This window comes from Armigeres subalbatus, chromosome 3 (assembly GCF_024139115.2).
Source record: "Armigeres subalbatus isolate Guangzhou_Male chromosome 3, GZ_Asu_2, whole genome shotgun sequence".
NCBI classification, from domain to species: Eukaryota; Metazoa; Arthropoda; class Insecta; order Diptera; family Culicidae; genus Armigeres; species Armigeres subalbatus.
The window spans coordinates 328465547-328492417 of record NC_085141.1 but is presented as its reverse complement, the minus strand read 5'-3'; the positions used below and the strand labels follow the sequence as shown (position 1 = coordinate 328492417).

Here is a 26871-nt window from a genome sequence, read left to right as displayed (position 1 = left end):
GGGGTCCGCTACGTCTGCCTTGTTACAAAGCCCGATGTTAGTTGATAAATTTGGAACCATCACCGTAGAGGTTCAACTCGAGCTTTTTTAGTCGCGAATATTTTGCGGGCCACATTTACTGTAGTTGTATCCTGGAGCAGATACGTTTTTACATTCGTCGTAACGTTACGAGACAATGCAATGTTGAGAAGTTGACACTGCTGCAGTTTGACAACAGTAGAGGCTCAATAGATTTGGCGCTAGGGATGCGCAACACTTTACGTTTAATCAATCTGATACGGCTGGTATCAGATAGGAGCGTGACGCGGCCTGGACGACCGTTGCTGGATGATAATTTTCTCTAATTTATGTTGCCTAGCTGGAGTTCATTGTCGACGTTTTTGATGGTTAGGCTCCTTAAGAATTCTAATTGAAAACTCGTTCAGGCCTTCCGGATCCACTTGGTGGCTCGACAGCCTTGGTCGTATTTCCAAAACTGGATGGAGTCAGACTCCACGTGTCGAGTAAAATTTCATGTCGCTTTCTTGTTCTTGCTGTCGTAGCGCTTTCGTAACTGATTGCTGTAGGAGCGAATAAGTCGTTGACGATCAGGCAACCAAACATTGTACAATTCGCAACACTACTCGTTGCCTTTGTGTACTTGAGCATATACTTTTTATTTTACTTCGAAATGTTTTGCCTTTGCTCCATGCTTTTCGTTGTACTGGATTGATTGCTTGACGGTGCCATCTTGGTTGTTTTATTAGCTCAAACAATTTTGGAAGTGGTTTACCGAAGAGAATTTCAGCAGGTGATTTTCCTCCTGGCACATTTCGGCTGGGAGTTGAGCGATAGCAGAGTTAGAAAGTATCTATGACTTGTTCCATATCTGTATGTTAGTCATATGGCCACAGCAGCGCATTGTTGGAAGTTTCTGACTAGATCGTACATTTCGCACTAATATTCTCATCCGTTCCATGCCTGGGTGACCCTTATGTGATTGCCGTAGTACCTCATGTTGTAGCTTCCTTGGAATGAATACTCGTTCTTCATACATCAGGACCTTTTGCGCTAGTGATTGGAAAAAAAATTCAACGAGCGGAATACTGCTGTAGATCTCATCCTTAATCCTCCGCCAGTCTTTCCTAATAAAACTCTTTATATTTTGAAGTGTTTATCCCTAGGTGTCTCTTCTGCAATCGTTTTATAGGAAACTGAAAGATGTTCAATTGACTGGCCTACAATGGTACAGATGACTTCGATCTTCGATCTCGATAGATGCGATGACAACATTTTTATCTAGTTTAATATGGGAATTGATTGGCCGTGACAGGATGTCCGCGTGCTCGAAATAATTTAGGTACTCGATTTGAAAATCGCACAATAATATGGTGAGGGCCCACCTTTGCATGCGGGTTGCAGTATACGGCGGGATTCCTTGTTTTGATCCGAAAATGACCAACAATGGTTTATAGTCGGTCTGTAGTGTGAAACGTCTACCATGAATAATGTCTTTTTTTTCGATACCGAGTTTCTGCCAGTGTGAGGCTCCCTGATGCATGATATACAGCTTTCTCTGACCCATCCGGAAAACGATAAGCTATTCCGGCACCAATGCCCACGTTAGATGCGTCCGCAGATACTACGATGTTCAGACAAGGGTTGTAGTGTATCTACAATAAATGTGATTGATAATTGATAATATTTCTTTGAAATAATTAAAGAACTGTTGAAACCGATCGCACCATCGAAAACAGACTCCTTGCTTCAGTAGTTCATCCACTGGTTGACGAAGCTTCCGCATTTCCCAGATGTATTTTCTATACTAATTAACTGTTCCCAAATACGCAGCGTCGAGATGTCGCGCTGTTTTCGGCGACCTACGAATTCAGGGCTGGTAGTGATGAATGCCATTTAACACCTAATAGTGACTTTCAATTGCAGAAAAAGTGACCAAATAGTGACTTTTCATCGTAAGGAGGGAGAGGATGGAAGCAAGAGGTCAGTGACTACGGCACTCTCATAAGTACTAGTAAGAAAGAAACTAGTAGAAGTAGCAGTATCGTGTCGAACCTCACTTTTTACGTGTTTAAAACGACACAAAAATAAAAAAATGGCTATTTCCGGACCCATAGTCCCGATTTGTTTTAGCTCAAATTTGAAATAAAACGATCAAGGTCGATTTTCCACAATCAAAATTAGTTTATTCCAATTATTTACGCGCATAAATTCCTTAAATTTAAATTTGTTTAACTGGTAGATTAAGGTTAAAGTGTCGCCACTGGATTTTATTCAGCACATGTTTGTTTTTAAGCGTCTTATATATTGTCCGACACTGTATGTGCAGTCAGCTAAGCTATACCAGTGAGCTATTTAGCCAAAGCCGCAGTTTATAGCCACTTTATTATAGCAAGATAATGATAATCACCCAAACCCAAACGAATCTCAAATTATTCTAGATCCAATTTAGATTAAGAAAATTATTAAGATCTTTTTATTGAATGTCTTCGCCTGTCATAGACGAGTTTAGTATTATTCCTACTATTCCTAATTTCACTACGTTGTAATCTTTACAGATACGTATTTCGACTTCAACTGTAAGCCCGTCTTCAGTGTCTCGTACTTGACTCGACTTTAGATTAAAATTCCAAAAAATCAGATACGACGTTCTGCGAATTTGCATTAAGAACTAACGAAATTATTGCTATATGCATTATTGCACTACTGTATTTATTGCTTTCTCCTAACGAACGCAAATATAAACTGGAAACATTAGAAATTAAAGTAAATATTGTTAAGGTCATAAAAGCAATTAAATTTATTCTGCATCCACATTGATGCACCCTGTAAATCCACTGAAAGTGACGACGTCGCGTCGTCATCATCAATACGTACCCACATTCACTGTTTTTGTGTAATACTTTCAGGAATTTGATCAGGGGTAAACACAATTACCGGCGGGAGGCGACGGGCGATTTTTCTTTTATTGAAAACAGACAAGTGCCGCCGCAAGTGCTATTTAGCAGTGTGTCGGACCGGAGCGCAGCAGCTGCTGCTGCGGCTGCGAGGGGATAAATTGTAGGGCATTTCAATGGGTCTCCCCGCTCCCATTTCGCTTTCACGCGCGATTAGCGGCCGAGCTGGATTTAGAAGACATACACACACAGCCGACCACTTGGGGACGGCGATGTGCCATGATTTGATAATCTTACGACCGGAGTGGAACGTGCTCCGGTAGAGCGTTGTGTGGAAGCAAAGCAGTAAATCAATTCGTTACAGCCGGATTAGTTTAGCTAGATGCGGAACATCGCTCGTGAAACGTACAAAAGGACCACATCGCATCACTCGACGGACACTATTCGGCTCAAGAAGTGGCATGAGAGCTGTTGACCTATTAAGGGTTGACTTGCAAAAATCGGCGACCTCAATTTGAACGACCATCGACCATCGCTGCATTACGGCGGCGTGGACCGAAGCGACCTTCCAGTTTCAATAACGTCGTTTTCGACACTCGAAAAGGTAGATTGTAGTTTGGGGCATCGTGTTGCAATTTTTTTTTGTGAGCCCCCGAAATAGAGTTGTTGAGTCAGTTTTTGTTGCTTCCGAGTCAAACTCGATTTGGCATTAGCGTCGTAAAAAAATAATCAACTAGTGCACGTCCGAGCTCCGTGTGTGAAATCTGAACTCGTCAATGGTCCGGACCGGGGTCGTCAGGGCTGATGAACCAAGCAATAATGCATGGATACCGGAGCTTATCCGACAAACCATTCATTTAGTACCAATTTACGGGACATCAGAAAACGATTCGAACAACAAGCAATTAGTTTGCACATTTTTTCATACGTATGGAAACACGCGAGGAAGAGGTCTCGGTGCGCACGTTGAACATAGAAGTATGTAGGTCAATGACATAATTATAGCGTAGAGATACATATGACGGCGCGCGGCTGCAGTGGCAAAACGGTACGATTGACTGACAACCGACGCTCGCCCGGTGGGGGATTTTGTTCACGATTTGGTGGCGACGGTACCTTTATTAGTATGTCTCTTCATGCTTAATTGGAGAAGCGGGTTAATCCAAATGCTTCGATAACTTAGATGTCACGTGTCAATCAAAACGCTGCGCTGGTACGGAAGACTGTCGGAATTCGAAATTGTAAATTAACAATACGAATCAAGTAAAATCCTTAATAGCTTATCATACACAGATTCTACATCATTGTCACTAAAATTAGGTATACAAAGTCTATTAATGTAAAAAATTTAATATTGATAGGTGAGAACAGTGATTTATTTTTCGACTTCGACATATGTACATAAAATATGACTTACTTTAGGAACCTCGTTATTTACTGTCTTCTTCTTATTGGCATTACATCCCCACACTGGGACAGAGCCGCCTCGCAGCTTAGTGTTCATTAAGCACTTCCACAGTTATTAACTGCGAGGTTTCTAAGCCAGGTTACCATTTGTGCATTCATATATCATGAGGCTAACATGATGATACTTTTATGCCCAGGAGTTATCGAAGCATTTGGATTAACCCGCTTCTCCAATTAAGGATGAAGAGACATACTAATAAAGGTACCGTCGCCACCAAATCGTGAACAAAATCCCCCACCGAGCGAGCGTTGGTTTCCAATCCGAGACAATTTCCAATCCGAAAACTGCCTAGACCGGCACCGGGAATCGAACCAGCCACCCGCAGAATGGTCTTGCTTTGTAGCCGCGCGTCTTACCGTACGGCTAAGAAGGGCCCCAACTCGTTATTTACTGTAGCAGTGCTCAATGAATACTAAAATGCGATGCGGCAATGCCCCGGTTTCGGGCTGCAATGCCAGTAATGAAGGAAGAAGAAGCACTGACGGAAACAGAACCTGAACCACAAAAATGCTTTGAATCGGAAAAAAAGTATGGCTTTAAAAAATGATTTTGATATTGAGAATAAGTCAGGCTGATAAGTTCCATTTGGAATGTCAGAGAGTCATAAAAAAGGAAAAGCGTTTCGACACCTTTGAAATACATTTTTTGAGCAAACTTCCCCGTTTATGCAACCGAATCCTGCTTAACGTCTTTCTGACTCCTATGAGGATGAATTTCTCCGATAAGCTGCACCGCAAACGACATCAAACTGTTCTGGCACAACAGCTCGACAACTCTCTATTACGAAGCGCAATACTTCTGAACCGGATAGGCAACTCAGCGATAGTGAATCCTATTTGGATATCCAATTTCAGTGGAATCATCATAAAACCCGACTCGCATATTTGATTATGCGAGTCGGTCGTAAACAAATGGTTTATCCGTTTTTGCCACACCAAATCGCACGTTACTTGTTTATGAATCAATTCGGTGGCGATGGTACGGAGGAGAATTCTTCCAGTTTGGCTGGTATTGGTAAGGAAAAAATGTGCATTCTTATCGATGTGATGTTCCGATTTCTAATTTAGTTCATGATTTATTTATGGTAGATTTTGCTGAGTCGCAATCGGAAGAAATTAGTTGAAATGCAGAAAATGTGATAGAAATAAAATGTGCGGAAAGATATAGAACATTAATAAACGGTAAATGAAACAGAAGTATGTGTGAATCGAATGACAGCGTATAGCGAACAGTTTTCTGAACAAGACATTTGGCCGAAAATGGCTAGGTCATAAAGCCAAAAAAGTAATTTGGCTGAAAATGTCGCACGGCCAAATATGACTTGGCGGTACATGTTATGTCGAATAGGTCGTTTAGCCGAACAGGTCACTTGGCTGAACAGCGAAATGCAATTCGAACGGTTTATATGGCAAAAAATGTGATTTTACCAAATGGTCGAGAAATTAGTTAATAGCCTAACAAACGTTAAAAATAGTTTGATCGAGACGTCATACGTCTCATTTATCAGTTCTAACTTTTGACATCTCATTATAGAGTGAATTATAAACTAAACAGTAAGATATGAGAAATGAAAGAAACGAGCGTTCGTTCCACATCCCAGTTCTTACTTCACACGTTTTGTGTGAAAAACCATTTGGCCAAACACATTTTATGACCTAGAATAAACACTCGACTAAATCGTTTGATCGAATATGCCATTTTGAATTGAGCCGAACATGTAGTTTTGTCGAAAAAAAAAAATCAATCGGCCAATCGATTTTTTTGTTCGATCCTGAACAGATAAAAACACATTACAAATGATGCAAACTCACAGAGAGCAGCTAGCAGATGATTGCCTTAGTACGAAATGTTGTACAGAATGAACTGGTCATTTCGAGGGAGCATTGAGAAGTGGGAAGTGAGTAGTGAGCAGTGAAAAGTGAGAAATGAGAAGTGAAAAGTGAAAAGCGAGAAATGAGAAAAGAGAAGTGAAAAGTGATGAATGAGAAATGAGAAAAGAGAAGTGAGATATAAGAGGTGGAAATTGTGAAATAAATGTCTATTCCTACCAACTTCCTTCTTTTTTATTCCTCTTCCTTTACCTTTTTCCTTCTTTCTTCTTCCTTCTACTTTCTTCCATCTCCCTTTTCCTTCAACTATTTCCTTATTTGTTCATCTTTCTTCCCTCTTTATTCTACTTTATTCCGCTTTCTTTTTTCTTTCTCCTTTTTCCCTTTCCCTTGTTTCTCCTGCCTTTTTCCTTTTGAAATCTTTTTTCTTTTCTTTCTTTCTTCTTTCTTCTCAAATCTTCCTCATTCCTTCGTCCTTCTTCCTCACTTCTTCTTCCTTCTTACTTCTTTATTTCTGTCTCACCACTCACTTCTCAACATCTCGCTTCTCGCTTCCCAATTATCATCTCTCATTTCTCTCGCATCTCACTTCTCACTACTCACTTCTTACTTGTTACTGCAAACATCTCACTACCCAGTAAATTTGACACATTTTGCTTCTGACGCTGATTTAATGGGTCCTGGCACCATCGAAATTTGCTGCCATGACTACTCTGATTGTACCTCCTATAAGGTCTCCTAAATAGCCTCAACCACATAAACAAATCGATGCTAACAACACACAAAACTGTAATTTGTGGTAAACATTGACGATAAAAGTAAAATATGGCCAATTTTTATCATTTTTAGCACACAAGCACCGTGTCACGGGGATATAAATATATGACCAGGGCAAAGAACACAGCATTTGGAACTCAGATGATCATCTGCTCTCTCTGTGATGTTGGCATGCATTGGTTTGTAATGTATTTGTTTTAATCTGGTCATCAACCTAATTGGTAAAATGTTTTATTTAAGTCATAAGCTAAGCAAGTTTTTTTGGGCATTCGTAAAACGACATTTTCGGCCATTGGGAACCGTTCGGCCAAATGGCCCTTATGGGATATGATCTGCTCGCCCAAATGACCTTTTCGACCGTATGATTATGTAATCGGTTCGGCAGAAGGAGCTGTCAACCCAGAAAATTGTTTCGACTGACGACCTCGTTCGGCCAAATGTATTTCGACCAAATAAAAATTTCGAACACATCAAAAACATGACACTTCCGGTCGTATGATCTGTTTTGTCGAGCGACATTTTCGGTCAAATGACCTGTACGGCTTTGCGCTATTTTTGGCCAAATGACTTTTTGGTCGTATGCACCGTTCGGCTAAAAGACATTTTCCGACTAAAGGGCACATTCGGTCGAATGATTTGTTCCGCCAAACCTCTCTTTCGGTCAAATGACTTGTTCGGCTAAATAAGTTCTTCAGCTAAACGTCCGTTTCTGCCAAACGTTTAATTCGGCTAAATGGAATTCTGCTATAGACTGTTTCAAAAAATATGAGCACAGGTAAAAGTAGTCAGCAAATCGAAATGCATGTAATGTAAATAAGTTGCGACGGTTAAAAACGTCGAAAAAGTGCAAAGCTAGGTAAATAATATAAAAATGATACCAGCGTGACATAAAATCAAACTACTTTGACGTTTGGTATACGTTGAAAGAATCCTAGCCATAAGCCAAAACTGATTAAATAAAGAAAAAAAAAAACATGTTTAATAAGTGAAAACAAGGGCTTGACATTTATTTGACGTTTTTCGGAGCAACTCCCTGTGAATTTCAAATTCCTCTAATTCACCTTCGGTTGCAGCATTTAAATTATCACATATTTGTAACATCTGCATTTTTGTCGATTCCACGTTCCAAAACGTTCTCGAGTTGAGCAAAAGTGAACAGAACTGGTCATGAAATACCAGGCAGTTTGAAATGGATCACTGGAGCTGCAGTAGAGCTAGCACCAAGCTTTCATCAATACGAGATGTTCAAGGTACTTCAAAACGTGCTCGAGTTCAGGCCACGGTATCTACCAGATCAACCAAGACTTTTGCAATGTTCTCATTATCGTCATATGCAGCCTGACAATAACAAAATCCAGGTCATGTGTCAAGTACTCAATTGTGATGCTCAATGTGGATCTCACATGCTTGGTGTAACGATCACCATGAAAGTGACATTTTAGCAACTAGCGCTGGGTCACTCACCATGTCTTCACTTCTTCTGCCTGTGATCACCAGCATGAATGATAGGAAAACTTTTCTGATGTTGTGGTTGTCATATCCGTGTCATCTTGACTATCGTGATGATCACTTGACCTATGCGGTGTTTGGTTCGAAATCAACGCTCGTCAGCAATGGAATAATCCACATAGCGGAAATTAATGGATTTTTGCTGTAATAAAAATGCATGAAGCCAAAATAGAACTTTGGGGAACATTTAAGTGCTCTTATTGTTTATGTTGACTTTTTGATCAATATTTTAGGAGGTGCTGTAAAAAGAAAAGTACATACATAGTTTTTCCAAATTTGATCCAGACTATCTTTTGAAAAAGGCCAAATTTTTTTTTATTGATTTTTTCAAATGGATACAATCAAAAAACGACGCATCCTACAAAAAAATGTTGTATGGGTGACTATCGCAAAATCAGTCAAAGTTTCTAATAAAGATATTGGAAACAATATTCAAATTGAGCCCTACACTAAAAAAAATCAGTTTTAAAAATAAAAACTCGATTTGCGAAAAAACGCCCTTTTTTATTTGAATGATATTGTGTCTCAAGATAGGTGATTATGTTCCCTACCGACCGTCCATACATCGCAAGCTTGACACTTTTAACCTTTTGTCTGTGCTCTGGGGTCAATATGACCCCAGGCCACTTTGAGTGGCTGCCATTTTTTTAGTTTTCAACCGATTCTCCTAATTTTTGGTAGTTTGGTAAAACTCGCCGAGATCTGTCTCCTAGGTGCAAATTCGCTTGAAAAATCTTGGAAATATGCGCTACAGTGTCCTTTTTTCAAAAAACTTACGTTGTCTGTGCTCTGGGGTCAAATTGACCCCAAATTGAAAGTACTATAACTATTTTAATGTTTGGCCAATTTTGGATTTTGGGCTGTTTCGAAGATAATTTAATCATCTTTCAGGTCGTTACAAAAGATTGACTATGGGTGGGCGGGTACATCGCGGGGAGGGGTTTTGTAAAAAAGGGTACAAAAACAGTGATTTTTCATGCTTATTTTATTACATCTGAAAATCCTACCCATTTTGAACTGCACCTTTTCAAAAAGGTTATGCAGGAAGGCGTGTGCTTTGACATGAGGCATTGATTAGTTTAGCGCTTGGTCGCTAGGTGGCGGTATATTTGAATTCATTATTTTAGACTACTCAAGTAACTCCGATATATGGAATTTTCCTCATTGTAACTATTCTTATCGCACAATTTTGAAATTTGTAAAGATGACGGGAATAAACTGTCATGTAACGAAATAAATAATAAGGAAATTTACAAATAGGCGGGGCTAGTGTACTTGCAATATTCTTGCATATATGAAATATTGCTTTAGCTTGAGATCCCTCATACCTACACCCAAGTTGTATTCGGCAACATTGTTCAGGACGACTAGCACTACAAAGCGGTGCTCAATATAATGAGAACTTCTCCCCATTTTTAAATTTGTGCGATAAGAATATTTACACTGAGGAGAATTCTATATATCGGAATATCTTGAGTAGTCTAAAATAATGAATTCAAATATACCACCACCTGGCGGCCGAGTTCTAAACTTATAAACGCCTCATGCCAAAGCACATGCCTTCCTGCATAGCCTTTTTAAAAAAGGTGCAGTTCAAAATGGGTAGGATTTTCGGATATAAGTAAAATAATCATGAAAAATCACTGTTTTTATACCCTTGTTCACTAAAACCCCTCCCCGCGATGTACCCGCCAACCAATAGTCAATCTTTAGTAACGACCTGAAAGATGATTAAATTATCTTTCGAAACAGCCCCAAAAATCCAAAATTGGCCAAACAATAAAAAAGTTATAGCAATTTCAATTTGGGGTCAATTTGACCCCAGAGCACAGACAACGTAAGTTTTTTTGAGCACAGACAGAAGGTTAAGGGAAAAAAGTTTTAACAATTTTTTTTCTTGTCGGAATTGATTTTTTTTCAGTGTCAAGGAGTATCAGTGGATTTAACACATACATACATAAATATATTAAAATTTTCTTGTACAGTCAAGCAGAGTACAATGTTTAGTTCGTAACTGGTCGCAACGGATGAAAATACACTGAAAATAATTCCGACAAGAAAAAGTTTTTGTTAGAAAAACTTTTTTTCCTTCAAAGTGCCCAGCTTGCGATGTATGGACGGTAGGTAGGGAACATAATCACCTATCGTGAGACACAATTTCATTCAAATCAAAAAGGGCGTTTTTTCACAAATCGAGTTTTAATTTTTAAGAATGTTTTTTTTTTCAGTGTAGGGCTCAATTTGAATTGTTTCCAATATCTTTATCAGAAACTTTGACTGATTTTGCGATAGTCACCCATACAACACTTTTTTGTAGGATGCGTTGTTTTTCGATTATATCCATTTGAAAAATTCTGCAAAACAAAATTTGGCCCTTTTCAAAAGATAGTCTAGATTGAATTTATGGAAAAACTCAGTTAAGGGCCATTCACAAATTACATAACGCTTTAGGGGGTGGAAGGGTGTCTGTCCGAGCGTTACGGTCCATACAAATTTTAGAACCCTTCCATACAAAATTCGTTACGAGAGGGTGGGTGGGGGCTGAAAATGCTCCATTTTACCATTATGTAATTTATGAATGAACGCTTAATTTAACTATTGATTTATCAAATAAAAACGACGTCAGTCCAATCAAACGAAACAAAATCAATCAATAACGGTGCTCACCTGCACCTTTGACAGCTGACCGACCTGAAGCTCTTCATGGCTCTCAGCTTGTGATTGTCAATCTGCGTGTCACGCTTACCTAAGGTACTCACGTGTCAGCTTCTACATGTCACGATGCGCTTGCCGTGATTGTCAGTAAAGAACATCGTTTAAAAGCGTGGTGGTTTTTGTTTTCATATCTGATCATCTGGTGATGGTCACGATATTTTGCAAGACTGGTCATATGCCCAATCCGGTTAAAAAACATATGCGCACCATGTAAACTGAATTTTCTTGAAAACAAGATGTTCAAGGTATCGCAAAACGTCCGCGAGGTCAGCTTACGGTATCTACCAGATCAACCAAGGGGTTTGCAAAGTCTAAATTCTGTACCATTGGCATACATATACCCAAACTGGATCAATAATCAAATACGCATTATATGAACCCAATTTTCTTGAAAACGAGATGTTCATGATACTTCAAAACGCTCTCGAGCTCAGCTCAAGGTATCTACCAGATCAATTAGGTCTTTTAAGCATATGGTTCAAATTTCTTTGAACATGGGATGTTTAAGGTCTTCCAAAATGATCTTGAATTAAGATGTCCATTCGAATGCATACATGGATTTTTTGGTGGGACGTATAACCATTCGAAAATTGTGAAAAAAAAACATCAGACTTCAGAGTAATTTCTGGGATGCTTAGCGATGCCCGGATACATCGTTCATAACTTGGTTGATCGGGTTGATCACATGTTCTAAACTCCAGGACGTTTTGGAGAACCTGAAATAGTTTACGTTTATTCAAAACTCGACTAATTTATGTAACATGATCACATGGGTATTTTAGGACATACATCTCGGTTTAGGACAACGTATTTTCTGATGCGCTCGAGAATATGTACTCCAGAACAGTTTGGTTGACCTAGGTCCTAGGACATCCGAAAAACAAACATTTCAACGCCTATTAGTGTTCTTTCTATACTAGTTTTGGAATATAAAAAACCCCAATTTGTACGTCAAATCTGCGTAAAAAAGTCGTCCTGAAAATGTTAAGCTGACAATCAGTAAGTTTTGGAAGCGGCCAGATGCGTCAATAGTCCATTTTATATTCATAATTCGCTTCCTGATCGAAAACCATGAAAAAAGAGCCGTCGAATGACTAGTTTTCATCATAAAACTGAAATGACTCCTCCCACAGGTTCCCCGTGGGGGCAACCCATAAGTCCTGGAAGCGATCAGAGTCGTCACTGGTCTATTTTATATTCATACTTTGCTTCCTAATCAAAAACTGTGAAGAATAAGCCGCCGAATGACTGGTTTTGGTGCTAAACCTGAAATGTCCCCTTCCACAAGTTCCCTGAGGGCACCCCAGCGACTCCAAATCCATCTATTCAATCGGTGTTTCGTTCTTGATACATTAGAAGCCTTCTGGAATAATATCATAGTGGACGATCTGTCAAAAAACAAGTTTCAAATGAATTTGGGGACTGACCCCTTTTAAAACTATGAATCTGAGCCGATTATAAAGAAATAGCCATATCTCACTCGATTCTGATCCGATTCCAAATCCCAATACATAGTTCAAATCGGCAAGAGCCCCACTTCATTTGTGGCTACTATTATTATTGAACTTTTAATCACAACTTATCGTAATATCCACCTCTAATTTACGGTTTTGAACCTACCTCCGAAAATACCGAAATATCTTCGGAATATGATGGCCATAGTCGGTTCCATGGACATACCGTGAAACTGCATTAATTTTTCAGTTCAGGCATCCCTGTATTGTCAATATCGGATGATAACTGACATAGTTACAACACATCCAATTTTTCCAAAAAATTGCCTATCATACTTATTTTGTCTATCCCCTGTACCTCACTATTGAAAACATTGATTCCGCTAAATAAATTCTTGTTATCAGTACTGAGATTTCCATTTTCATTGGGAGAAGTCACGCGATATTTACATTAAGGTTTTTCACACTCTCATAGAAAACATAATCAATGAAAGGAATTGCAACATTCATTCAAAAGATTATTCAAAGTAATGTAAACAAGCTGTCTCTGCTTAAATAATGTTATTATTACCACATTTAACTCGAAAATCAAAAACGATATAATGATTTTATCGACTAGTCATAATTGTTTGCTCGAATCTTTTAAAATGATTCAGAAATTTAGATTTCAAAACAAAGCACATTCCCATCATGAGCGCTCGTAATGTGACAGATAACCGGGAGCCCGCTACATTTTTATTTGGTCTCTTGAAAATGAAAATGCCTCTGTTTTCGCTTTCACGTGAAGATCGCGAAAACTGCCAGTACTGCTGGTTATACAGTAATAACCCGATTTTATCACCCCATGATAAATTTCGGGGTGATAGAATAGGTCGAGTAAGATCGAAAAAAAAAACATATTTTCATAATTCATTTCATTCATTTCATATGAATCAGTTTATTCCTTTGGAAAGGTGAAATTCGTACAATACCCGTTATTTTTTGTCGAAAATGCTTACAGAAAAAAAATTGAATTCATATCCTAATAGAAATAATTTAAAATCTAACATACTTGCTCAGGTTTCGTTGAATGTTCTATTTTCTAAAACATAAAACTCTCTTGAAGAAAGTTGTCATGCGGAAGTTCAACAAGATTTTTTGCAGAAATTTCGCCAAGGGTTATTTACAGAAATTCTACTGAAAAATGTAGCAGGAACTCCTGTGTCAGTATTACTTGAATTTCATTGGAAATCTCCAAGGGTATCTGCACAAATTTTCTCAAAGATTCCTGTGGAAGTTTGTCTGGAAATTGCTGCGGTAGATCCTCCGAGAATTTATGCAAAAATTCATCCGAATACTTTTTCATAAATTCAATTTGGAGGAGAAGAAATTCAATCTGGAGGAATTTATCCAAAATAATCCGCAGGATTTTTTATGACAATACATGCGAGAATCCATCCATGAATTCCTGTTGAAATCGCTTTGGATTTTTTTTACATAAATACGTTGGTAAAAACACAAGAACTTCCGGGAATTCTCCCGTAAATTCAAAGCAGAATTTCCGAGGAAATTGCCACGTGAATTTATGAGAAAACTGCTGCAGAAGTCAATTTTTTTTTTGGAAATGCATGTGGAAATTTCTTAATAAATCGCTTTGGGAATTCCTGAATTCCTACTAAAACTCAATTCTTTTCCAAATTCAAGGTGGAATTTTTAAATTTTGTCTGTTGTTATCGCTACAGGAATAACCATGAAAATTCCTCTATGAATCTCTCAAAAAAAAAACTGTTTACAATTTATCATAGCAAAATTCTGCAGAAATCCTCTCCAATCTGTGGAAGTTTATTTATTAAATTACTCATAGAATCCTTGAGGAAATTCCTTCGTAATTTTTCAGCTGGAATTTCGAAGGAAAAACTTATATAATAATTATCCAAAAATAACGCAAAAAATTCTTAACAAGTCCTGTGGATTTTTTTCCGAAAATATCTGTGGAAATTGACCTTTCAATTGCTGAACAAAATTCCTCTTCAATCACTGCGAAAATTCTAATTATAATGAGACATCTGCATCAAATTAAAGAACATTTTTGTATCGATAAAATCGGGGCCACACAAAATCGTGAAGTGACAAAATCGGTCAACACTGTTTTAGAAAAAGATATGTCCGGGAAAAAGGTGTTTTCTCGGCAATGTAATTCTCTGGGATTAGTCGGAAAATGTTATTATCGGGGAAAAGTCATATTCAGGCAAATGTTATATTCGAGGAAATGTCGATGTCGGGGGAATGTCATTTGCGGGGATATTTAATTTGTGGTGAAATGTTTTTTCCGAGAATTTGCTCCTTTTGGGGAATCAGATTTTGGGAAATTGTACAATCCTAAAGAACCTCGCATAATAAATTCACGCTGGGCAAAGCATACCATTGGTACTACGTGTACCTGAAGGTACTACGTGTACCTGAAGCAAGGACGGAAATCTTCGTTTTACTATCAGTTGCATCGATGCTCAGTAGGCAGCTTCGTCATAGATTCGTGTTTGTTTTGATCAGACGCTCGGCGATGCAGGCACGAACATCTCGCAGCATGCTGTCAAACTTCCATGCCAAATTTACCGCCCGATCTTCAATAGCCGATTGATAATCGAGCGCAAAAAATGAATATCTACCGGGGCTGAAATGAATATTTTGAATTGCGGTTAATTTGCACCGATAAATGATGATTATTTTACTTTATATACTAAACAGATGCATATATTTCAGGAATCTGACTTCAAAATGTTGAATCCATGCACCGCAGTATAAAACGATATTCATATTTTGAGATTTCAAATTGAATATCAATGTGCCAAGCTGAAGATTCATTTTGACACCGCACAAAACAACGCTGACACCGAGAGTCGACGCTTGCTGCTGTTCGTGCACATGCCGTCCTATTCATTCGCACATTCAAATTCGGGAAGGACTAGCAACTTGATTGTGTGTTGGATGTCAGCTGTTTGAGTGTAGTTGAACTGACTTTTTCTGTCCCTGCGGAGTACGAATTTTGTGCAGGGCAGGAGAGATTTGCTTCTCTCTAGAGCTGCATATATCGTCAGTCTACTAAGGAGGTAGGGTTTACAACAGCGACTTTTCCCCTTTTTGGGGGCAGCTGACTATCGAACGAGTGCTAGCAAAACAAAGCATTTCCATGTCATTGTAAAAAATACGTTATCTTCAGGCAGGAAAATAAGAAATGTTGGTAAATATCACCAATATTAAGTGACAAATTATTATGTTTTCAATTTGTTTTCATTTCAAAATACAACCCAGGGGAGCGGCTGTTACTTATGAAAGCAATCTAAAAATCCGAGTATAGACTTGGTCAACTTGTAAAACAAGTTCCATTCAATTATGAACGAGGAACAGACAGACAGATCAAGGCTTATTATAACGTGGCAGTGTGTGTCCTCTTTTATCACTTATTCACGAGAGACATGCCTCTACAGCTGTATTGATTCATCCAAGCCAATGAATAAATAAATAAAAAACTCTAGGTCAAGTTTGATGGCACCTTTGCCAATTCTTCGAATCAATCACGCAGCACGAGTGAAACACCTATTCGTTTAGGATGCCGAAACCCAGCGCAGCCAGACTCAGCGGGCTGCCGGAAAAACGCACACCTGCAATTACGAAATCTCGCAAAAGGCAAGACACGAGTTGAGAGAGCGTTTTTTTTTTTGGAAATGGAAATCTTCCATCTGTTCCCACAGCAATGCAAGTGGCTCACATCCAATCAGTGCCAGTCGCTGGTGGTAACAGTTTTACTTTCACATCATCTTGGATCATTAGTTTGCACATAAGAGCGCACTTTACGGAAAGGTTTCGCACAGTGGCCAAAAGTTTAGCAAAAGAAAAAAAACTTGTGATGTCAATTTCTATTGAACACTTTTATGTTCAGAGTCAGACGTGATTTTAATCATTATTTTATAGAAAAGTTTACACACATGCACAGTACACATGTATTTGATTCGGGTTTCATTGGAAAACGCGTCACTGCGCACCGCGACTTGCTCTCACTTGTAGATCTTCTGTACCATCAGCCGAGAGGAACCGGCCTCCCGCTCGGCAGCCGGGTACCGGTCAATCAGTGTGGTGTGCCCCATTGCCTACCCATCAGCAGCAGCACTGAACATCAGCCAGATCGAATCTGATCGCTTGATAGAGGCACGAGGCACGTATCTGTACGTTCGGGCGGTTGGTTGGTTGGTTTCATTTTGGTATGCAGACAAGCTTGCGAGCAGGGGGAAAAATCGCTTTCGATGACGTAAACCCGCCGAAGCCCAATCCATCCGCCGCCGTTAAGTAATTCGGTCGTTCGGATTGGATGGGAAAATTTCTCGCTTGGCGGCCATCGACGGCAAGACTGAAGGCTTTGCGCTGGGATTGAAATGAGATCTCTTCATTGCGCACTGTGTAAGCATATGATGCGTTAATGAACACAGTAGTGATGGCAGGCTACGGGCACCACCCATCGGGTAGCAGCGCAGCGGCTAAACCAGCCTTCGAGACCGACTGACCTAGAAAATGAGCACCATGAACGCCTTCCTTCCGTCTCGAGCTGGTTTTTCGAGCGAGTTGGAGACACTACTCGATTCGCGCATATCATTAACACGCCGTGAGTTTGCCGACGAAGGAGTCTGACCACATTATTGAGGGGATTCCCTTGAATGGGAGCAGGTGACTTCAAGATCAAGTTCGTAAAAAACCATCTACCGAAAATGGCAGTGGACATTAATTATTTAGCATTAGCATTGTTACGGTCTGTTCCGTCGGTTGACAACTAATTAAACCCATGTTTTTTTTGTTTTTTTAAACTGAATCAAGGTGATTTGCAATACTACTAGGCCCTTAATTTGAGACAAAAACAATGCAGTTCATCATTACCGTAACTAAGAAATGGAAAGGAAGTGATGGAGTAGAACTTACTCGACAAGAGATAACAAATTTGGATTTTGAGGAGGTTATTCGTTGGGACATACTTCACGGTAGATCGTACTTCGTAATTACATCTCGAGAGAGTTACAACTGCACAATTTGATGATTAGAACGGAAGCAAACACTTACCATTTGTTCTTTTGATTTTCCTCTACGGCGGCCATCCGTTCCCGCGTCTTCTCGTACACGTCATCGTTGGCGTGTATCCGCATCTTGTGCTGGATGTGTCCCATGTTCTGCAGCTGCTGGCCCTGGCTCTGCTGGATGCATTCCATCGAGCCGCCGCCCTCGATGTCCGAAATCGAGAAGCTGAACTTTTGCACATTGTTACCGTTGCCGGAGGGAAACGACAGGTAGCCCTGTCCGTTGGCGAACTGAATGGAGGGATTGACTGCGGTGCCGAGTTTGTACTGGAAAGAGCGTGGTGAAAAAGGAAGAGGAAGTTAGTACTCATGTTCGGCGTTTAAGATTTGCAATATTTTTGTTTTTTGATAGTTTCTGATAATGAATGTTGGATTTGTTGAGGTGTCAAATTAGCGCTCAGACACTATTGTAGCTTAGCTTGATTGACTGTACCTCTCGTAGTTGCTAATCGTAATTTGTCGAAAAACTACAAATATGTACAGCAAATAATAGTTTTCTTGGGACTAGAAACCTATTCTCGCTGTACATATATGCTTTGGAGTTTCTTGAGTTCAAGACCAATAATGATGCTGACCACGTCCTCACAGGCAATTCAGGATTCAGAGAGGAAAATTAGTTCAATACTCACTGCTACAGGAGACCGAGGAATCCTCTGCATCTCCGTGAGTGCCACTGGAGTGGAACAGTTGGTTAGTTGGGAAGGTAATCTATAGGAGGTCACCTACACAGTAAACTCAGATTACTGGGGTTGGTAAAATTCTACCGGTTTTTCAAACAGCTGAACGTTTGGTAATGAGCCCGGTTATTTTTTATTGATTACCGAACGCTCAGTAAACAAAAATTAATCTAAACTGTCAAAAATTGCAGTTTGTTCGGCAACAAATTGACGACGTGTTCAAAATTTAACTAACGATTATGTCAATAAAATTACAGGACGTCGTTAAAACGTTAACATTTCTTTCGGAAAAAAATTATTCGTTTTACGATCGAAATAGATTAAAGAATATTTTTGGAAAAGAGAAAAGAATGTAAAAAGGAAGACAAAAATACATTGTAATAAGTTTAAGAATTATTGAGTTACTTTTTGTCCTCCAAATATCATTTGGAAGGATTGGAAGTACGTAATCTTATTTTCGATATTTTTGTTATATTTAGCTGCCTTATTTTCAATTTGTTTTTACGCATAGTAACAGAAAACTTTTCACATATCCTGAAAGTTTTTTTTTCCTCCATTTTGGCATCAGTTTATTTGATTATTTATTAAGAAAAAATATTTTAAGCTCTTTTTAGTGGAATGTATTCAACCGTCTAAGACGAGTTTAATACTTTCCATTTAATTCCATTACGTTTTGTTATCTTTGCAGATACGTATTTCGACTTTAACTGTGAAACCGTCTTCAGTGTCTCGTACTAGACTCGGAAAGTATCAAACTCGTCTTAGACGGTTGATTATTTATTTTTTCAAGTTAGTAATAGCTTAGTTATCCCATATGCAATTTTTGTGCGATGATTTTCTGCGGTCAACAAAACTATGTTCATCAGTGGACTTCACAACTAGAATGGATTAAGGCCGAACACAAGCCGAACCGTGAAGCCTAATAGCGAAACTACTTGTTTTGACAAAATAACTTGTGAACGCCGGCACAATAAAAATTCCATCGTTAAAAACGATAAGAGATAATTATTATCACAACAGTAAAGCAAATGATTAAAAAATGTCAACTCACAAAACCGCCCTGAAGCAAAATCGCAAATCGAAGAATAATGCAAATATCGTCTGTTTCTCTTCTAATTAGGTTTAATTGTTTGTTCACAGGTGTCTCCGATAATTTTTTGATTTTTTTAATTTGATTAAATGTTCGGCAATGTTATATATTGTTACTGTCAGTCAGTATCAGTATTTTATTACCAAACCACCGATAAACAAATGTATTGCCGAAAAAGTCAGTTAATTCTTCACCCGTGTCTTCAGCCCGTGTTTCATTTCGCAATTCTTTTTTTTTCTCTGTGAATCAAATCAGATTTCTGTTTTTTATTCTCGAACCAGTGGACCAAGCGTAACACGATTAACACGGTAACACGATTCGTCGCGCTATCAATGAGTACAAATACATTGCGAGGTGAATCTTTTCACCAACAACTTCTCGTAAATTTGAAAAATGTTTATCCATCGCGCACTGATTAATCTGCTATATCTTGTTTTCACTCCGCGTTCTTCCCGGACTGCGCCAAATGATAACACGATCGATCGGCACTGATTAATCTGCTTATCGAAGCAGAAATCTGTTTTCTCACCGCGTTTTTTTCCGCATCGTACCATGTGATAACACTTGCGATTGCGCAATGATTAATCTACTCATCAAAGCAGATTTTTTTTCATCTGCCTTCATCCCGAACCACACCAAGCTGATACGATCGATCACGCACTGATTAATTTGCTAATCGCTACATAATTTTTATCACTCCGCATTCTACCCGGACCTCACCAAGCAATAACACGATCGATCGCGCACTGATCAATCTATTTATTGAAGCAGAAATCTTCTTTTTTCACATCGCGTTCTTCCCGGACCGCACCAAGCGATAGCACGAATGATAGCCTTCAAATTAATCGGCTTATCAAAGCAGGAATCTTTTTTTTTCACTGCGGACTGCATCAAACGATAACGCGATCAATCAGCACCGATTAATCTGCTTATCGAAGCAGAAATCTTGTTTTTCATTCTGCGTTCTTCGCAGACCGCACCAAGCGATAACACGATTTATTGCGCACTGATTACTCAGCTTGTCGAAGTAGAAATATTTTTTAACTCTCCATTCTTTCTGATAATCGCGTTCCAAACGATAACATTATCGATTGCGCACTGATTAATCTGCAGCAGAAATCTTTTTTTTTTTCACTCCACGTTATTCCCAGACCGTACCAAATGATAGCACGATTGATTGAGCACTGATTGATCTGCTCATCAAAGCAGACATCTTTTTTCATTCAGCAATCTTCCCGAACCACAACAAGCTATAACATGATTGATCGCGCACTGATTAATTTCAGTGGCGATTCCTTAACCTCAATCTACTTATTCAACGAATTCAAATTTGAGAAATTTCTACGCTTAAATGCATTAATTATGTAGATTTTGAAAAGCTTAAACGGCTCTGATTTTTTTTCCTATTCAAAATTTTCAATTTTTGTGTCGTTGATTAATCTATTTATCGAAGCAGAAATATTTTTTTCACTCCGCTTTCATCTGCTTATCGAAGCAAAAAAAACTCACTCTGCGTTCTTCCCGGAGCACACTGAGCGATAACACAATCGATCGCGCAATGATTAATCTGCATATGGAAGCAGAAATCTCCGCGCTCTACCCGGACCGCATCAAGCGGTAACATGATTGATCGTGCACTGATTGATCTGCTTGTCGAAGCAGAGATCTTTATTACTCTGCATTCTTCCCGATAACCGCATTCCGAAGCAATAATTCGATCGATCGCACACTGAGTAATTTGCCAATCAAAGCAGACATCTTCTTTTTAACTCCGCTTTCTTCCCGTACTGCACCAATCGTTGAAATGATGTGCGCAATCACACTGATTATTTTTTTAATCGTAGCTGAAATATTTTCTCTCATTTCGCGATCTTTCCGGACTACACCAGGCGATAACACGATCGATCGCGCACTCCAAGTTCTTCTCGGACCGCACCAAGCAAAAACACGATTGATAATGATTAATCTGCTTTTCGAAGCAGAAATCTTTTTTTACTCCGTATTCTTCCGGATGACCGCATTCCCAAGCGATAACACAATCGACCACACATTGATTAATCTGCTTAGTGACGAAAACCCTAATATAGAAAAAGTCACTATAATATAGAATAAAAAAATCTGCTCATCGAAGCAGAAATCTACCCGGACCGCATCAAGCGGTAACACGATTGATCGCGCACTGATTGATCTGCTTGTCGAAGCATAGATTTTTTTTACTCTGCATTCTTCCCGATAACCGCATTTCGAAGTAATAATTCGATCGATCGCACTCTGAGAAAGTCTCCAATCAAAGCAGACATCTTTCTTTTCTCTCCGAGTTCGTCCCGTACTGTACCAATCGTTGAAATGATTGATGGCGCACTGATTAATCTATTAATCGTAGCTGAAATATTTTCTCTCATTTCGCGATCTTTCGGGACTACACGATCGGCGATAACACGATCGATCGCGCACTCCAAGTTTTTCTCGGACCGCACCAAGCAAAAACACGATTGATAATGATTAATCTGCTTGTCGAAGCAGAAATCTTTTTTTACTCTGTATTCTTCCGAATAACCGCATTCCCAAGCGATAACATAATCGACCGCACATTCCTAATATAGAAAAAGTCACTATAATATAGAATAAAAAAAAATCTGTTCATCGAAGCAGAAATGTTTCGTTTCGCTGCGCGTTTATCCTCAACTGCACCAAGCGTTAAAAGATCTATCGCGCACTGATTGATCTACTAATCAAAGCAGATTTCTTTTCACTCCGCGTTCTTTCCGGACGGCACTTAGTAATACAGTGAACTCTCCCTTACTCGATATTGAAGGGACCATCGAGTTAGGGAAATATAGAGATAAGGAACACATTTATATTTTTTTCGAAATTATCAAAAACTTTTCATAGCATGTAGAAATATGCTTAAGGGTCATTTGGCCGAATGCCAATTGGTCGAATGCCATTTGGTCGAAATGGTCATTTGGCAGAACGAAATTTGGTCGAAATGTTCATTTGGTAATTTTTCCCTATTAAGTGAAGTGAGATGTCCGAAGTGAATAGTAAAAAGTAAAAACTGAAAAGTGAGAAATAAGATGTTCTAAGTGAGTAGAGAGAAAATGGAAGTGAGTACTGAGTTATGAGATGCGTGCAGTAACAAGTGAGAAGTGAGTAGTGGAAAGCGAGGAATGAGGAATGAGAAGTGGGTGGTGAGAAGTGACAAACGATAGTTGCAATAAAATGGATGAAGGAAAAAGAGGGAAGAGAAATAATAATGATAATGGATGTTAGAAAAAGGAAGAAAGAAGAAAGAAGCAGGAAGAAGAAAAAAGGATGAAAGAGGAAGGAAGAAGGAAGAAGAAAAAATAAAAAGAACAAGGAAGAAGTAAGATTAAAAAGAAAGAAAGAAGTAGGAAAAAGGAAGAAATGAAAAGAAAAAGAAAAAATGAAAAGAAAGAAGGAAGAATAAAAAAGAAAAAAAGAAAAGGGTAAAGTAAGAGAAAAGTGGGAAGGAAGAAGGTCACAGTTTATAATACCCACATCTCACTTGTCACACTTCAATTTTTATTTCTCACTTCTCAATCCTTGGTCCACACTTTTCATTGCTCACTTCTCACCTTTCACTTCTTATTTCTCACTTTTACCTACTCGCTTCTCGATTCTCACTTCGAACTTCTCATTTCTCAGATATCACTTCTATTCTCGGTTCTCACTTTTCACTTCTCAATTCTCACTTGTCACTTTTCACTACTCACTTTTCAATTCTCACCCTCACTTCTTACTTCTCACTTCTCACTTTCCTCTATAACTTTTAACTTTTCTCTTCTCACTACTCACTTTTTACTTAAAATTTCTCACTTTTACTTTCTGGTCTCTCACTTATCACGTGTATATAACGTGCATGTGAGCTGTTTCTGACAACATCGAGTTAGCGAGGTAAAAATGCACACGCCTAAAATCAATAACACAGAGATATGTTTGCTTCACACAAAACGGACCTAATGCAGAACAACACCTAGATGAGCGACAGTTACACAGTCACAAAAATAACTCGTGTGGTTTTATTGAAGCTTGGATTTCAATATTTTCAACAATATTTGGTTCCCCATGAAACAAGGAATCTGTACAAACGTTTACATGTTAAAAAGGACCGTTATCACGACCATACGCGGCATTTTTGTGCCTGTGTAACTGTCGCTCATGTAGGTGTTGTTCTGCATTAGGTCCGTTTTGTGTGAAGCAAACATATCTCTGTGTTATTGATTTTAAGCGTGCCTTTGTAAATTACTTCGACTTAGAGAACACCCAGTTAGAGAGATGTCGACTTACGGAGGGAACGCAGTATGTTAGTTTCAAGGGACTTTGAATTTCTTCAAGTAAGAGAAAATATTTAGTTACAGAACATCGAGTTAGGGAGAGTTCACTGTAAAACGATCGATCGGCACTGATTCAATTGGCTGAAAAACTAGTACAAATATTTCAAAATGTATCTGAAATGGAAATGAGAGCTCGATATCGAAGCGATACAATGACGGATCCGCTTTTTGTGTTTGTCCTGATAGCGCCTCGACTTTTAATCTATAGTACTATGTACCATATTTCAAACAGGCGGATAGATCTTTGGTTACGCGTGTAGATCTAAAGGCCTTACTTCGAAAATTTTCTGTATGACCAAGAACTTATGCTTTGACACAATCTATTCTGTGAGTCACACAGAGCATGTACCATATTTGAAACAGGTAGATAGATCTTTTGCTACGCGTATAGATCTCAAGGCCTTATTTCAGGAAATTCTTGGATGAGTTTGAGCTTAGATCGTTTCCTGGTTTCATATCACAAAAACCAAAAACCACAAAAGCCATATCACGATCCATACTAGCGTACGAACAACGCATAGCGCAATAGGTAGAATTATAATTAGTCCGTCCATTATAATTAACAGTTTAAAATTTTCAAGTCCGCAGTAGGTCCCCACCACATAAAATTTGCTAAGTCCCCAATAGGTTTTTTACGTCGTTTTTTTTTAATAGCGCGGTTTTTTTACGCTGTTTTTTTAAATAACGCGTTTTTTTACGTCGGTACCGCGTAAAACAACCGCGCTAAAAAAACTTCAGTGTAATTGATTTTTTTTTTTTTCGATATTAACCTTCCCGTTTCTGATGTCTGTTTGTAAGTATGAGGTGAAACTTGCAAATTGCCACTTTTTCTGGGGACAATAGTACGAATCGAAAATTGAGATCCATCCGGATGGAATGCAAGTTGTTGCGAAGGAATCGGTCAAAACACGTGGTTTCACCGCAGTTTATATTTTTGAAACCATTTGAAATCTGACGTCAGGGATGGAAAGGTTAATAATCCCAGTACTATGAAAATATTGATATCCAAGAAGTGCGTTATATATCTTATAAGATCCTGTTGTCTTAATAATATTGAGGGTGGTGACGATTTATTAGTAAACATTGCCTTCAAAAATGTAGTACAAATGCGTTTTGACTATATAACGCAGAAAAGCATCACTTCTGTTCCTAATCACTGACCAAGACTAACAATTCTCGCACTTAGTTTCATAGGGGCGTAACTGTATTGATCGATTTATCTTCGTCGATGTTTTCTTTTTATAATTGTAGCGAATTGTTCTAGATTATCGATGATTCTATGGTTTGGTATGATAAAGGATGATTGTACCTTGCACCAGAAATAATAATCACGATTGTAGCTTTTGAATCAATTGAGTTATTAACAAAATATTAAATCGATTAAGAGAAATCGATCAATATAGTTACGCCCCTATGAAACTAAGCGCGAGAATTTATTTTTGTCCATAGCCGAGATCTATCTTAGAAATATGCAATGATTTTCACTGTCCATAAGTGTCCTCATGTCCTAATGTTTTATTGCGAAAAATACGAATGATACGTTGGTCAATGTTACGTCAGACATTTGCCCAAGGATTTTGTTTTGCGATTGTACCCAACGTATAGGTAGAGAAATCTTTTTACAGATCTAATCAAGATTGTACAGTTGCCATATGGGCAAGTCTAAAATCCATCCGAAGATTCCGATGAACTCTACTCACGGTGATCTAAATCCACTCACATATCCGTTTCGCGCGGCCGTGGCCATGCAAATCCGATTAGAGCCATTAGTAAAACTGAGAACTCGTTTTCAGCCTCTTACTTTTTTTTTAATTCGACATCCTAGTCCAACAGCGGATCATAGACATCACAATATCAGGAAACGGCAGTGTGATTCCATCGTGATACTACCATGGCCAGTTGTCGCTCGTTATAGACTAATGCTTCGATGTCGGTTTTAGCTGAAGCCAACATCGATACGTGCCAACTGAGCTGAATATAGTAGGTTTTGTCCTCGGTTACAATGTTGCCTTCGTCCCATTTGGTCGTCATCAGCGATGGAAGAAAATTTTAATTAAAGTTGGTTCAATGGAATGGCACCCAGTAACGAACTGAACGATTACATACAGAAATTTTTCCGAGTCTGTGGGAATACCGTTAACTCGGGAAATTCCATCGTATTCAGTGCCTCACGAAACACTTTGTGTAATAATGAAATTTCCTCCCTCAAAGATTAAACTCATTCGAATCATAAAATATTCAATCATGGCCCCGAGCACGGACAGCTTAACAAAAGTGTTGAACAACTCCAAGATAAAGCAGTTTTACAGTCACCATGTTCCACCATCGCCGGTCAGTTAAAAACCTCGATTGCAATCTTATCTATCTTCTGGTAGCGAATTCACTTTACAAACCGCACGACACTTGCTGATAACAGCACCGTTGTACCTGTTGACTGAGGATAACCTCTCACGAACGGCCATTGACGGCTGAGCACAACGCAAAGAATAAAATCCAAATCCAAACTGATAAGGATTATTGCCTCTTGGTGAGGGAACTTGTTTCAACACCTGTGATGAAAATCATTAAAATAAACACTTTTCAGCTTGCGTGTGAGACAACTTCAACCAGAAAAGACGTTCTCCTTCCATAATTATCGGTGTTATTTGTAATAAGGTGCTTTGTTCGGCTTTCCGTTCCATTATTCCAGACTGCACTCTTAATACCAATGGAACCCATCCCCAATGGCTCTTCGACATAACATTATAGACTTGGGTGCAGGGGAACAAAGAACAAGATGCAATTCAATACTCCCAGGTCGCAGCAGCAACAGGTGGTCATTTAATCAGAAGCTCTGGAAATGCTAAACGGTGCCCATTAAGTGCGAATGGGTAACGATTATGGGGTTGTTTTTCCGCCCTAGCACGGAGATGATGCGGCTCCGGCGGCGCTCTACTATACCTCCTGTGGATACGAATGTTGCCGCGCAGAATGGCAATCAATCGGGTCGGGATTGCTTTGGTTT

General features: G+C 38.9%; 1 protein-coding gene across 4 annotated transcripts in view; it reads right to left on the bottom strand.

The window, feature by feature from the left end:
* Positions 1-26871, bottom strand: part of LOC134225605 (RNA polymerase II elongation factor Ell) — a 282062-nt gene that overhangs the window by 22267 nt on the left and 232924 nt on the right. For all 4 annotated transcript variants that reach the window (XM_062705805.1, XM_062705806.1, XM_062705804.1 and 1 more), the window contains exon 3: positions 17729-18009. In XM_062705805.1, the coding sequence (XP_062561789.1) occupies positions 17729-18009 (281 nt within the window). The remainder of the gene's footprint in view (positions 1-17728; positions 18010-26871) is intronic.